This window comes from Macrobrachium rosenbergii, chromosome 10, assembly GCF_040412425.1.
Source record: "Macrobrachium rosenbergii isolate ZJJX-2024 chromosome 10, ASM4041242v1, whole genome shotgun sequence".
NCBI classification, from domain to species: Eukaryota; Metazoa; Arthropoda; class Malacostraca; order Decapoda; family Palaemonidae; genus Macrobrachium; species Macrobrachium rosenbergii.
Window position 1 is genome coordinate 9,493,989 of NC_089750.1, and position 16,414 is coordinate 9,510,402.

A 16,414-nucleotide genomic window follows, 5' to 3' on the forward strand; every position below is an offset into this window, starting at 1 on the left:
CTCCATTAACAATTAGAAATTCTATCGTGCTTTCTGTTTTCAGAGGGTCCAGTGCTGGAATGGGTTACCCACAGTCCTGTTCAGATAGAGAAAGGTGGAACACTTTTGCTTGAATGTCATGCAAGGGGGAGTCCAAGGCCGACCATCCACTGGGACTACAATCACATGCCAAATGCATTTGATCCTGAAAGGTGAGATCTGGACATTTATTAATAGATGTTTTCCTTCCTTCCAGGGATGAATTTGGAAATAAATTCAATTAGGCATTTATCCAGAGTACTGATAAGTTTTATATTTACTTACCTAAGTTTCTGTTTTAATCCCAAATGGCATATATAATGGGTAATTTGGTGGGATTTTTTTTTTTTATGCATAGGTGTTTACAACCCAGACATGATTTATGTAAGAAGGGATTCCTGTACACTCTACTGGGTTAAGTTTGAATAATTAGAACCATCTTATGAATGCTGTTTTCAAATGTTCTATATGTAAGTGGGCTGTTTTACAGGTATTACCTCACATCTGACTTGTGATAATTCATGTTTTACAGAGTGGAAGTGTACTTGAATGGAACCTTGCAGCTATCTAATGTGAAACTGGATGACAGTGGCGTGTTTGGATGCACAGCTGGTAATATGGGAGGCCTTGTTCGAGCAGAGATTACAGTTAATGTAAAAGGTGTGTTTTGAAGACTTCTTGTAAAAATTTATGGCTACTGCTGGAAAAGTTGAAAGATTTGTTTTGTAATTTTTTAAAATAATGATTATTATGAATAATAAATTCTTTGTAATATAGAAAGCAGATTGTTTGTATAAAAGGATATTTGTTTTAACATACCTATACAGTATGGAAGTATGTGGATTTATAATGTACATTTTGAATTTTACAGATAGTGTGAAAGTGTCATGAATATATAAATGATCTTCTGTTTGACATGCTTCAGGTGATGGTTCTCAACTTCTTGGAAGAACTGTTGGAGTTGCAGTTGGTGGAGCAGGTGCCTACATATTACTGGTTGGTGCAATGTTGATTTACTGTAGACAGAGGAGACAAAGACTGAAACATTCCCCAGCACATACAAGAGGTAGGTTATGGAATGTAGTACTGTATAATCACATGATAGATGACCTTTTAAAACCTTTCTTTCCATTTTGTTGTTGTTATCTTTTACTGTATATGGATTATGCATGTTTCCTTGGAAATTTTGTTCATTCTCTAGGGGATTTAAGAACTGTACTCTGTTTAGAAAGGTGGCAGTAAGAGTTTTGGCCTGATTACATTTTATTTATAAATGAGTAGTTTATGCTCATGAAAGAATTATGGAACAAATTACCATGCATCTTTTCAACCAGTTTTGCCTCTTCAACAAATTTTATCTTTGGAGTTTGTTGGTAATCAGAAAATTGCCTAACCCTGATTTTCATAATCATTGTCATCATGTTCTGTAGTATAACATCCAGTCTGCAAAGCCAGTAAAAGTATTACATGTCTAATAATGTTACATGTAATTCTTAGCCTAATAAAAAAAAAAGTTTCCCGTTAACGTTGATCTAATAAACAGGGTAAATAGCATCTTGGTATGTGAGAGCCAGACTGTTAAATCCTACAGTCACACTACCAGGATTAGATCTGTCATGGACCCAAACGGTAACAGGCCCAGACTTCACTCCAGTTGTCGTCTGGAAAAGCTTGGCTGTGCAAGGAATCTACTAAGTCCTTCTTATTCTGGTTTGAGTGCTTTGGGAAGAGGTAGCTGGTCACAAAGAATAGCCCAACAAAGTCCCAGCCTCAGAAAAAGTCTGCTGGATGTAAGGTGGGACTTGTTCCTACTAAGAAACCTTTTGACTTGAGTCTGTCAACTGCCACTCTCAGGTTTCATCAGCACACTTCTCTGGTGGCTCCCCAGATTAGCCAATCATCTAGGGAGGCCACCAGATAAAATCCTTCATTCCTGAGCTCCCATAAAATAGCTACAGTATATATAAAAATTTATGCAAACAATATGTTTGTTCAAATTTGACAGGTCAAGGATCACCCTTTGTTCGGAGGAATGCTTCTTGAGGACAATGAAGAGTATTGGCAAGTAAAGCTGTCCCTTTTTAAAAGGGGGTCTGGATTTTGGAAAAAACTACTTTAGAGGAGGGGAAGAGTGAGACCATCTCTGCCCTGGCTAATTGTGAATTAAACATCCCCCCCTCAAGAGGAGGACTTCCAATGTATGTTGTGCTGTAGAAGACAACCCCAACCATGGACATCCTATGGGACTCCACCTCTTCCTTTCCTTGTAATATGCAGTCCAGGAGTTGATTTTTCTTTCTCCTGGTAGGAGTGTCTTTTTCGCTTTTAAAGGGGTGCTGTTGCTATTGTTGGAGGGGTCCTTTAGTAGTTACGGTAGGCTTGTACAGCTCTGCTTCACACCAAGCTTTCTTAGGCTAAGGAAGAGGAAACTCTCAATGGTATTGTTTCCCAGATTCCCCTTTGTCGGGCTCATTCAGGGAGTTGTGCGACAGCAGACTCTTCAAACAGAGTCCCTACAGATAGGGGAAGAAAGCAATAAGGAGGTTACATTGGGGAGCGAAATGTTCACCAGTGTTTCCTTTCAAGCCATGATGTGACACTCCAGAAAGTCGTAGCGTGCTCCCAATAGGGTCCACATAAGTGTTTTGGCTACTGCAGTGAACATTGTTCCGCAAGACACTGGATGCTCTTTAATTAGGTGGAGCCTAGCATAAAATTCAGCCATGGCTGTCCTGAGATTTTTCTTGTAGGGGTCCCAAATTGCTGGGTAGCCATGTCCGGTGGGAGCTTTCTCCGCAGAAGAGAGGAAAAATGTTGCTCATTCCTTTGTAGCACTATCAAATACTGGGATGGTGGAGGCAAATGGCTTTATTTCTGCCATAAACTCTCATTTCCTAGTCATCACAAAATTCTGAAATTTTGTCTTCACATGAATGATTGTTTCAAAAGTGAAGAGACAGAATGCTGATTCCTCCCAGAGAGGTTATTGGTTCTGTAAAATTGTAGTTGTACTTATTTCCCATTAAACTGGAGAAAAGTTGCTTCTATGGCTTTCATTAATATAGTCGCTTCTATTACTTTGAGGACTCACAGCAGCTACCAAAAATAGGTTTTTCCTAGATCAAAACCTGTTTTATATTTTTAGGACACAAGATCTAATTTTTTTAGTAGCTTTGCTTGTTTTTAGTAAACATACTTTCTTTATCTTAGTGCTAGTACAGTACTAGCATTTCTGTTACTTTTAATTTTTTTGGGTATCTTCCCAATGTTTATGATTACAGTGTCACTATTTTTGTTTACTGTAGCTGTTAAGGGCATATTCATTTTACTGATTACAGTACTGTACTTGGTTCTATGATGTCCAGTCATTGTAATGTGACTTGTCAGTTTTCCATTACTAAGTATATACACAATCAACATTAGTCAGTTTTAATAATGTGATGATCCTTGAGATGAGTTTGTTTCTTTGTCTCTTAAACTGTAGAGAAGATACTTTTAGAAGAGAGTCTATTAGAAACCACATTTGACAGACCTTTAAATGAAAAGTATGTGAAACTTTTCTTTATGTTTGCAAATAAACATTGTAAGTAATATGTTTGTGCTATCTCTGTCAAGCTGTTTTATCACCTATTTCCCCTAAAGCGAGATATCTGAGACTTCGTTCGTGATATCGTAAACGCTTTAATTAAGCATATGAATATGTTTGAATGTTGATTGGTGCTATGATATGACCCTGTCTGCAGAGCTTTCAGTGAGGTGCTTTTGCTCTGCATAGTATCTCTTAGACTGTACCTTAAATGTTTCACTGTCAAGTAAAGTAATGATGTCTTTTGGGGTTTTACCTCATTCTGGTATTGACTATGCTCTGATGAGTGGAATGTAATTGACTGACCAAGGAAGCCCTGTAACCTTTTTTTTTAGATCAAGCTATATTTCTGTGCAATCTTGATGTTCATCTTAGATATTATTTACTCTTATTAGATCAAGGATGCTATGTAACTTATAATCAGAGCAAGTATTATATACAACCTCTCTGCTATAGCTAGAATTACTGTATATTGTATATAGCCATTTTACTGCAGCAAGTATTATCCTTTTTGTTAGACTAGCAGTAGTTTCATTGGCTGTTACAGAATGGATGCTTTACTATAGAACATGATGATGATCATGATTATGACTACAGTGCTGTACTCGGGTTAGGTGATTACTGTACGTGTATCTAATTACCAAGGAGTCCCAAAAATAAAATTTGTTGAAGAAATAACTTAGGGTTGAACAAGTTTAACAGATGTGTAAGTTTGTGCCTAAACTCTTTCATACCACAATAAGACAAAAGGCTGTTCATCTGAAGTTTGATGGTCCTTGTAGGCTAATGTTGTCAGCCTGTTCAAATGTAGAAATGAAAAATTAAACTTCCTATCAGGCGTATAGAATTTAAATTTGAAAGTTCATTGGTACTCTGTTGTTTGGATGCTGAATCTGAATGTTAATATGATTAATGTACTGTTTTCCTTTAAAAATTAAAATTGTAAATTACAGGCAGGAACCACATTTTTTATTACAATAGTACAGTATCCAGTGACACTGATGATTTTAGCATCATGTAAACCTCTTCGTATAACTTCCATCAACAGCTGTTTCTTTATGGAAGTGTTTATTTTTTCTTTCTTGCCATATATTGTTTACTCCTTATTTAGTAACTTTTTAGGACTTAGAGGGATTGTTTAGTAATGCCAAGATACAGAAATAGATGATGAAACACTAATGATTTTTAATGCATAGAAGGTCATTATTGAAGTGGATGCCTTGTGTGTCAGGTGTGTCCCTAATTAAGTTGATTCAAACAGTTGTTGCGTAGTTGCTTTTTCATTTGGTCAACTGCTGTAGGCTTTGCTTAGTTATCTTTAATTTTGATCTTATGCTCTTATCTGTCGCATTATGTACATGATGAGGTTATGACAGTATACTAATGATTTCTTTGTTATTAGTTTTCTATAGCTATACATGAAATAAGCCAGTATGACTTACTTACAGCTGAGTCAGGAGAAGATGCCCAAAATGCTGAGGAACAAGAAAGACTGATGCACAATGGACATCCAGGTGGAAGCGGCACTGCTGTAGAAGTTCGCGAGGCTGTGGCTCATGGTAGTGTAAAACCTGTGGTTCAAGCTGATCATCTTTGTCAGCTACAGCTTTCTCAAGTCTCTCCTCATACACTGGGAACATCCACTCAACTAGGTCACTCTCAAGCCTCCACTAGAACCATAGGAGGGTCCTCAATATCAACCCAGCAGTCCTCCCCTCTTCAACACAATTCTTCTCCTTCTGCCCAAAGTATAGTTCAAGCTGGCCCCAGTGAATATTACAACACCAGACAAGAGTCTACCTTTATGGGTCTCCATCAGGATGATAAAAGTGGACTCCAAAGGGAGAATATCCAAGTCTTGTTGACCTTAGGTATGAGATTACATGACTGATTTTCTATTTTGCTATTTAGATTTTTTTGCTGCCATCCTACTCTTGTGACATTGTTTCCTTTGATAAGTGTAGATCAAATGTTTTTCTTTATGTAGTATAGTTATGCTTGTGTTTGGTTTATAAACATTTCTTTAGAGTATTTTTTGTTTCAGACTATAGAATTTATAAGTTTATTTGGGAGTACAGTGGAACCCCGGTCTCCGACCGTACCGAAACTCGACAAAATCGGATTCCGACACGAAATGCTGAGTAAACTTTGCGCCGGTTCCCGAACAACAAACCGGAATCCGACCCGACGCAATCCGACCCGTCGACGAAACGTGATGTTTGTAAACAAAAGTGTTTCGGTAACGCCGCCGCTAGTTGGCGTTGTTGGTGGCGTTCTTCCCACGCACATTTAAAAGCACTTACAGTAGACTCTGAATGGAATTTACCATAAATTAATACAATCCTGAACGTACACAATGTTTATGTAATTACAGTAGTACCGCGATATGCCACCAGGATGGCTCTCTGGTTTGTTTACATTTGCGCTTGCCACAAGCTGCCGATGCCGACGTAACTTAAGACGTTTTTCTTAATTTTTATAACAGACTCTACAGTACATTCGGCTTATTTTTAATATTGTTTTATTAATTTAATATAATGACCAGGCTTGTTTTTCATTGTATTTATCATTAACAACAGTTTTTGTGCGTACCCGTTACAGTACATTCTGGAGTGCATATGGGCTGCCTAGCCTAGCCTGCAGCGCTCGGTCTACCGCTGGTAGGCCAATTTTTTTTATACAGTATGCATTTAAAACTGTAAGAAGACTTCTAATAAGGTAAGTTATTTAACTCTGAACTTATTTAATTGTAATGTGTGTAGTGTTTTGTATAAAAAGACAAGGTTGGAGTAGTGACTGGTGGTCAGGAACGGATTAATCCATTTTCAGTTATTTCTTATGGTCGAAATTGATTCGGAATTCAACAAAATCGAATCTCGACATTCCTTCTAGAACGGATTAGCGTCGGAAACCGAGGTACCACTGTAAATGGGTTGCTCTGCAACCATTTGCAATCTTATTAGGTTATTCTTTTCTATTTAGTTTTTGAAAATAACTCGATAAAATATTTTATTTTGATTTGGATCTTTCTTATGAGTCTGCTTTTTAGTCTCAGTTTCATGATGTTGGCTAAGATTGGCTTAATACAAGTTAGATATAAAGATTGCTGTAGTTTTAACCAGACTGCTGAACTAAAGACATAATACAAAACATCCTTAATTATAATGCTTCTTTTTAGTTGCTTTTATTATTAATACCTTTTATTATTAATACTTTAGAAGGTTTGCATTATGTGACTGTAGTACTTCTTAGCTATGTTGAAATATGTCTGTTCGTTATGTTCCACAGGGCGAGGGGAGTTTGGCGATGTGCAATTAGCAAGACTTAGAAATTCAGCAGAAGAAGTCAGTGAAGATAATCCACCAGATTCGGACAAACTTGTCATGGTTAAGGTAGAATACTTTGTCACAGTTTAGTTTTATCCCCTTTTCTTATTGTCATATGAGGTTGAGCTTAGTTGTTTAATTCAATGGAACTATTGTGTATTATTGCCTAGCAAAGAAAATTTGAGATTACTTTTATTATGAATGTAATGTAATCCAGATTTTAGTACTGACTAAATTTTTAATAGTACTGTTAGTGTAAAGTAATCTGGTTGACTTGAAACTTATATATCTTTCAAAATCTCTTTATTTCTTAAAATTGTCAGATTTTCTAGGTGTTTGTAATTTTTTACGCTGAGGTAGTTTTAGGTAATTGAGCTGTACATTCTTAAGACAAGCAAAACATTATAAGTTTGAAGACATCTTTCAGACAGCAGTACAGTATGCAGTACTGGAATGTTATAACAGTTACAGATCAACATTTTTCACAGGTGATAAGTACAAGAGATGATCACTTGCTGGCTGAAGTCTGTAGAGAAGCAGCTATGTTTAGTGGTCCCACTCATCCGCATGTAGTGTCAAGTCTAGGTATGTGTACATCACATACGCCTCACCTTCTTGTCACCCAGTATACAGATTGGGTATGTATGGATAAGCTATGGGTTATCCTTATTGTATTCTTGATTTTTCCATGACCAAACTGGAACATATTTTTGTGGTTATTGGTTACTAAGCATGTTAGAATATTTGCCATAGACAATACAGTATATACATTAAATTAACATTTATTTTTTTGCACCAAATGCATATGTATTTACAGACTACTGTGATTTTGTCTAGAACCAGTATTTCATTTTGTTATTTTATTTGGAACTATTGACTACTCAGATTAATTTTCAGTAGTTGTCCCCTGATGATCAAAGGTGTCAGCAAATGAAAATTATGTTACATTGATGTGAAGATTTTTTTGTCATTTTGTTCTTTCAGGGTGACTTGAAGCAATTCCTTTTAGCAACAAGGAAAGAGTCCCCAAGGCCTCTTGGGAGTTTAAGACCACCACCTCTCACATACCAGCAGTGCCTCAGCCTGGCTTTGCAGGTAATTATTGTCAATTGCAATTCATTTTAGCTTCAACAGTGTTGATCCCTAACAATTGCATAATTTTTGGGGCATCCTTTTATTAAGGCTGTAAATTTGTTATGTACCTCTAAACAATTTTTTATGTAACCAAATGTGTAATTTCACTGTAAATCTACTGTATAATGTTTTTTTTTTTACTGACTGGTGGTTGATAAAGTCCTTTCATGTTGAAACGTCATGACATAATATTCTTTGAGAAACTGTGATGTTGATAGTTAGAGTTTCACATGAACTTTTTATGCTTGAGACCTAACGAATGAATAGTGTAAGCTTTACTAATTGTTTAACCTGCTACAATAATGTATTTAATAGTCACCAGGTCATATGTTCTGAATTCATGGTCCTGATTTTCTTAACGAACAGTGATTATTCTCTGATACCTATTTTTCACAATTTTGTTTTCTAGGCAGCTCAAGGTTTAGAGTTTTTAAGTGGCAGACGATATACCCATCGAGATATAGCAGCCAGAAATTGTTTGATCACCTCTACACTGCAGATCAAACTAGCTTCTCCAGCTCTCACACGTGATGCTTATTCAGCAGAGTATTGCACTTACAGGAACCAGGTGAATATTGCAATATCTTTATTAAGTCTGCCATTTAAGGATTAAATTGGTGGCCTAAAACTAAATATTGACATAGAATACACAGCTTCCACTTCATTTAAGGTACAGTATATATTTTTTATGTAAACTTAAGTGCTGGAAATAGTGTAGTATTATTAGCATTATCATTGTAGTGAATATGGAAGACAAAGCATAGAATTTCATAGAAGCCCTTTGTATCACACAGTGTTGAAGGCAGTGATGATGAATATTAAGTGGTTTAAGGAGACCAATGAGTTGTTGGAATTGCATATTTATAGACTGCTTTTCCATGAATAACTTTTTATCAGGTGAACTGGTAGTCTTAAACTGAGGTTTTGCATTACACTTATATGGTCGGGTAAGCTGCAGGCAAGTGGACTGAAAATTAATCGACCATGAAAGATGCAATGCTTTTGAATATTTCCATGATCAAGAGTGGTTACAGATTTGCAGTGTGGAAACAAGCTTTCTGAATTCATCTACTTTGGGATGGCAGATATTTTGCCAGAATGTTAGATGGAAGTCACATATTTTGCTGGAAATATGTTTAGCATTATACATATGAGTACCCTGTAGGGGGATAGTGCCGTTAATGCACCTCATGTGGTGCACTTTAGGCATTACTTACGGTTCTTTGTAGCGTCCCTTCAGCCCCTAGCTGCATCCCCTTTCACTTCTTTTACTGTACTTGTGTTCATATTCTCTTTCTTCATCTTACTTTCCACCCTCTCCTAATAATTGTTTCATAGTGCAACTGTGGGGTTTTCCTCATTTTACACCTTTAAAATGTTTTTAATCTCAATTTCTCTTTCAGTGCAGAATCACCTCATAGGTCCCAGTGCTTGGCTTTTGGCCTAAATTTTATATTCTTTTCTGTTCTCTATACATGAGTATTTGATGATAGCGTTAGCATTCCTATTTACTAAGGAGTAAAACTGTTTTTGAAATGGGATCATGAGTTGTCCTATTTTTCTTTTACTGCATCTTGCATGAAACTCTATGTATTTGTTGTTCTGCAGGTACTACCTGTCAGATGGTTAGCCCCAGAAGCACTGATAGAAGAGGAGTATAGCATGAAGAGTTCTGTCTTTTCATGGGCATGGTTAGCTTGGGAACTATTAACTCAGGCTGACATTCCTCATTCAGATCTTACAGATCATCAGGTAAGTTTCATGAGAATGTGCGTAATAAATGACTAATGTCATTTAAAAATTTTGGCCCATAAATTGCTCTGAATTCTTAAGATTTTTTCATATATATATTTTTCATATAATTATGACATTTCTATTCTGTGAAAACATTTGATGAAGTAATAGCCTTTTTTATTTTTTGCAAATGAGTGTGTCCACCTCATGAATAATGGTATTGTGAAAAATACTGATTTTATTTCTCATATAATATATAGTGTACTTAACCTACATACAGTATCATACAATATTAGTTGCTTGAGTAATTTTTACACATTATTTTAGGTTATAAGTGCTGCAGAATCTGGTGAACTGCATTGCTCTGCACCTCCCAGAACTCCAGCGGATTTAGTAAATCTACTTGAGAGTTGTTGGAGACTCTCGCCAAAAATCAGACCATCCATCATTACAGTTGTGGAGAGCCTGACAGCAATGACTTGACAATTTTCTTTCTTATACAGAGTATCCCTTTTCTGTTGCCATGCATGGAGCATGAATTTTCCTGTAAGTAATGTTCATACAAATCAGTTTTTCATTGTCAGTACCTTAAGGAGTCTCTTCTGAATGGCATCCTCTAGCTAGGAGTTCCTGTACAGTACTATAGTACAGTATTTTGTTCTGATGGGAAGCTGTTAGGAAATCTGAGAAATTGGAACATAAATAGCTAGTAATTTTGCTAAGCTCTGGAGTGCTGATTGAAAATTGTAATGAATTTCCACTGAAATTTGGAAAACTAGTATAATAGCCTTATGTGGTACAAAAGACTATTACACTGAAGTTATAAATTTAAACTTTGCTAAAAAAATTTTATTTTGATTACTCACATGGGTCATGGGGGCCAGATGATGTTTAAGAAATACTGATATATGTACAGTTGTCCAGTTATTATTACATGCATTGGCTGTGAATCTTTGAGATTAACTTTAACCTTAACAGAACTAGCAAAGTTTCTGTTTTGAGTTTTATGTTCTACTTCTAGTTGGAATAATTTTATGGTTGAAATTGATTATGTGATAAGTTACCACTACTAAGTGAGAGGAACACATTCCCTATTATTTTTAGCGTAACCTTTTAAAAGTTGGTTTTATGGATCTTAGTGTGAAAGTTTAGTTGAGTATACTTTGTTATTGCTTAGTTACATCTATTTTTTTTTTATAAAGAAAGGCATCCATCCTGACACAGTTATGTACAATCACTTGAATATGTGTGTGTGTGTGTGTATGTATATATATATATATATATATATATATATATATATATATATATATATATATTTGTATATATATATATATATATATATATATATATTATATTTTTGTATATATATATATATTTTATATATATATATATATATATATATATATATATATATTTTTGTATATATATATTTTGTATATATATATATATATATATATATATATATATATATATATATATATATATATATATATATACATATATATATATATATATATATATATATATATATATATATATATATATATATATATATATATATATATATATATATATATATATATATATATATATATATATATATATATATATATATATATGTTTTATATATGTGTATATACATACAGTATATATTTTTATGTGTATATATATATATATATATATATATATATATATATATATATATATATATATATATATATATATATATATATATATATATATATATATACTCATCTGCATACATGAAGTTGACCATTATCTCTTCTTTTGAATTCTTGCCTTCTTTACCATCGCCTGTTGCATCAGCATTCTTCCTTCCTAATCTACAAATAAAGCTTGCACCTATCATAAAAATAACTTATTTATTGCAAGACTCAAGGACATGGGATATCTGAATTTCAGTTGCCCTTGACCAAATTTTCTTCTCTATTGCATGGTTTTTATAAATCTCATAGTACAGCACTATCCTTTGGTATCTGACTTCCCAATAGGTGTTCATGTAGTCAAAGCACTTGTTAGTTTTGATGCTCTATGGAAAAGATTAAATCAGTCATTGCTGATCTTGTGGTTATGGAACTGCTTAACATTTGCAATCCAGTAACCTAGATCAGATCATTAGGTACCTGACACAAATACCACACTGATATGACCAAGCACCCTGAAGTAGATTTTATCGCAGTTTGTGAGAATTACCAGTACTGTACCACAGTTCATTTCCTGTCGGATATTTATACAGTATAGTACTTCTTGTTGCTGCTACCTCTGATCTTGTAAATCCTTGATCCATTTCTTGCATTTCTTAGCACATTGACTCCTAAATAGGACATCAAACATTCCAGTTGTTAGTTGAAAAGGTGCAAGTATACGTGGAATTCGTCTGAAGATTTTTCTTTCTATACTGTTACCTAACTCTTATGTGTATGCTGTTCGGGATTGCAGTTAGGCACAGTCAAGCTACATAGTTTCATGAGATGCCATTTATTCTAAAAAGAATCTGTTTCACAGAAACCTCTTTTGTTTAAAGAAAATGTAACTTCTGCTTTATAGGAAGAGGTTTGGTGAAGGTGGAGGTGTAGATTTGAGAGGAAGGTCTTCCCTTGTCGAAACTCTTGATGATAGAAAGGAGAGCATGGAACTCTAAATGTCCAAGAAAAAAATGTTGAATATATATCCTAGAAACCAAGTTCTGGTAACAAGTGAATGGAGACATTACCTGTTGTAGACACGAGGACAACAATACTTCCCATTTGAAAGATTGGTCTTGGTGTTAAAATGATTTTACCTATTAAGGTAGTAATGCACAGTAACCACTTCAGCAAACTTCCTCATGAGGAGTAATGCCCTCTTGACTCCTAAGCTGTTGATTTTGCATATTCAGTCACTTGGAGCATGAATATAAATTTGTAGTTCAGTTTTGACTAGCAGATGAAGTATGTCATGTGCTGTTGAAATAGGATAGTGAAAATTTTTTATAATTTATTTGAAATTTCGTAATTACATTTATCCAAGGTGCCAGTGAACTACATGATGGGGTATATTGCTTTCCCTTCAAGATCTTGCCTTGAAATTGGAGGATCTCTGCACAGATAGGTGTTATCAAGCTCTATTTATATTGACAAAGTTTCTAATTAACAGCTATAAGTCTTGCTGCTAGCAACAGGAGAGGCTTCTCCATAAAAATACTTATGTAACTCTTAACCTACTCTTCCATACCTATTCCATCTTAACAGTGCATTTTACGACCTTTTACGAGTTCATGGAGGGTTAATATATGACTGATTTTGCATGACAGTAGCCTTTTAGTATCTTAAACCCTAAGCTGGACGAGCCCCATGTACTCAGTACTCATATTGCCAAATCTCAAAGAGCATTACTGTACAGACTTTTGGGTAAAGAGACTATTTCCTGTAAGGGAGGTATACCTACAGTGTGTCTTGTATGGTATACTGTTGACAGTAATAAAGGGTTCTTTACACTGTCTCATCAACTGCATCTACACTGAGATGTGTCTATTACTTTAGCTGTCTTCATTTCCCATTGGTATGTTGCATCCTATCTGTGCAGCTGCTTTAAGTTTGTCTACTCAGAATTTTGCTTCTTGTTTAAAAAGAAGTCCATCAGACCAGCATGTTAAAAGAGTTCATAAATGAGAATTAGTGGTCTTAACAGTGCTTTGTAATAAGCCAGGGAGCACATTAAGAGGGCTTACACATAAGTCCAGGCAGAGGATTTTGCTTTCACTAAAGTCAGTAGTGTGCAAGGTAAAAATGCAGGTGATGTCAGCATTGTTTAAATAGTTTATCAGTTAGTCAGGATAAATGTGCAATTTGCTGCTATCTACACCTTTGTCTCGCTCTTCATCAGGAATGTTTCTTGCAAGCGCTTGTTATATTTTCTATTAAAGTATGTCTGTGATGTTTGCTAGAGCAGTCATGTAACTTTCTCCTTAGCCATTAGTGAATTCATCTTACCTCACCCACCTAATCTCATAACATTGCCATTGAAAGTCAGTCAGTGTACTCTGAAACCCTCCAGGTAGGCATGCAGACTCATTCCATCCCTACTAGCCAGTTTGCATGCAAAAAGACCTTCCCAACCACCTTGTCCTAATCTCTTGTTTCAGGGATAGATCTGTATCAACTTCAGTCTCAGTTAGATTGTTCCTCTTTACCTCAGTTACATAAGCATGGACAGCTTAGTAAGGATTTTGTTTTTTAATGCAAAAAATTGCCTTAGAAGGAGGTTCCTCCATACACCCCTCTATAACTGAATGCATAGTAATACCCATGTGGGAGTGAAGCAAAGTTGATTGAAGTTATAAGAAACTGTATAATATACCATTATTTGTGTACATGAATTAAGGATTGTCATTCCCTATGGCATACTGAAGCAGTAGATCTAGTAAGGCTGTGGTTGATGTTATGTCAAATATCAACAGGACACGATGTCTGTTTACTTAAACTTTTGGGTTTTATATATATATATATTTTTTTTAAATGCATCCTCTGTTGTCTTTTAAACATTTTTGGCTCTCAAATTACTTATTACTTAAAATTGGACTTCAAGGGGTTACAAAATTCGAATTGTAAAGTTTTCTTCCAGAGTGATGATTTAATACTGTATCTTAAAAAAAGCATTAACATGGCTTTTTGATTAAATCATGTGATAATTTCACCAAATATTTAAGTGGTGTCATATAATTTTGAAATACTATAGTTAAAGTGTGTGCAGACAAAATGTCGATGGATAAAGTGTCAAAAGACAATGTGTCGTTAGATAAAATGTCAGAGACAAAATGGTGTGCAGACAAAATACCAAAGGTCAATGTCAAAAAAATCATCTTAGAAAATTAACTGCCCAACTGCCATATTTAATTCCACAAAGTGGAATAAATGGACTTTTGATGGTAATTATCTTGACAAAACTGTTAAACTAGTCATGTTGCATCACATGACTCATTACTAACAAATGCACAATAATAATTTTATCCAGTGAGCTAGTATGTTATGTTTCTATCTTTGGAATTCAAAAGTGTAGTGCCGATTTTTTTTTCTTGTTGAATATAATCCCTTTTTTAAAATGTAAATTAACTCAAACATGGGAGGCAAAAAGCTTTTATGCGAAGGATATAAGTATGTGGTGGATAAGAAAAACGGAGAAAGAACTTACTGGCATTACTGGCGATGTGAAAAACGCAGTTATTGCAGTGACAGAATTGTTAGTGATGGAAAAGAAATTGTCTTTGACTAAAGACCATTGTCATCCTCCCAAAATGGTGCGAAAAGATGAGCTTCAGGCACAAGAAAATTAAAAAATCACTAAGACCTTAGAAGAAGTAACTTCAACTAAATAAGTAAGTGCATGCAGAGTATTTCTGTGAAAGCCGTTATCACTTTACTTAGGAAGGAATCCCATGCTCGTACAATAAGAAGAATTTGTAATTCTGAGTCTCTTGATGAGGATTTGACTGTTTCCGCGAGAGGCAAGCAATTTTTTTTATTCAGTAAAATAGTCAGCATTTACACTTAAAAAAATTGACTTATAGAAACAAAAGTAAATTGGCTTTGTGATGATACTTTTGATTATGCTCCTTTCGGAAAAGAGCTGTTAATCTACTCCTTTTGACTTTTTGTCAAGTTTTCTTTAAGTGTATAGAAATTTTGAAAATTAACATTTTATAAGTCAAGACATTGTCTTTCGACATTCTGTCCACCGACAGTTTGCCTTACAACCGGTTGAACGAAATGATATAAGGTCAACATATTTTAGGATAGCACTAATCAGTCATGTTTTTACTGCAGATTTTATCTCGATTGTGTAAATACTTTATTTGCCCCATTTCTCAACTAATTTAAACATTATTAATGCAGTTTCTAAGTACAGTAAAATTTCAAGATGTGGGTGACCAATTCTTCAATCAGCAGTGTAAAATATTTCAGTTGTTTGAACATCCAAGTAGGATATGAAGATTTATGACCAAATGCTATTAGAGTCCAAGATTTGGGTATTTAGAAAAACCTTCACTGTAAGTTTGAGTTTGTAGTGTGCATATAAACCCTTCTTGTATTCCAAAACTGCCAAGCATATTCTACCTGCATTCTAAAATTTCCTCTTCCAAACTTCTGCCAAAGAATACCTGCACTCCTAGTTTAATGCACCTGTAAGAAACTTGTTTGACCATTTCTCTTTAATTGCATACATTTTGACTTTTTGAAATTTTGTTATATAAATAGTGTGATTTTAGATTGGTTTTATTAAAGCTATTGTATTATGTTCAAAATTCTAGTGAAAGGCTATTCCTGAAGATAGCAAGGTGCATAATATATAAAATTATATGTTCTGCAGGCTTTATATAGTATTTCACATGTATCTTGGGATATAAAATTATATGTTCTGCAGGCTTTATATAGTATTTCACATGTATCTTGGGGAAACTTAAGTGATGGTGTCACCATGCTGGTCATGTTAATTCAATAGCAATCAGCTCATATTCCATGTGGCATGGGATTTTATATCAGATATGTCTGTTTTGTTACATTTATCTAACCATTCATATTGAATGACTACACTGAGTTGTTTATCAGTACCATCACAA

The 16,414-nt window shown here is 34.7% G+C and overlaps 1 protein-coding gene across 1 annotated transcript in view; it reads left to right on the forward strand.

Annotated features, from left to right (window-relative positions):
- Nucleotides 1-10,995, forward strand: part of LOC136842480 (inactive tyrosine-protein kinase 7-like) — a 187,796-nt gene extending 176,801 nt beyond the window's left edge. Inside the window, exons 13-22 of the mRNA XM_067109857.1 lie at nt 44-191; nt 551-678; nt 944-1,084; nt 5,053-5,475; nt 6,893-6,996; nt 7,419-7,568; nt 7,915-8,025; nt 8,474-8,632; nt 9,673-9,816; nt 10,126-10,995. Coding sequence (XP_066965958.1) covers nt 44-191; nt 551-678; nt 944-1,084; nt 5,053-5,475; nt 6,893-6,996; nt 7,419-7,568; nt 7,915-8,025; nt 8,474-8,632; nt 9,673-9,816; nt 10,126-10,281 — 1,664 coding nt within the window. The 3' untranslated portion in view covers nt 10,282-10,995. The remainder of the gene's footprint in view (nt 1-43; nt 192-550; nt 679-943; nt 1,085-5,052; nt 5,476-6,892; nt 6,997-7,418; nt 7,569-7,914; nt 8,026-8,473; nt 8,633-9,672; nt 9,817-10,125) is intronic.
- The last annotated feature ends 5,419 nt before the right edge of the window (nt 10,996-16,414 follow it).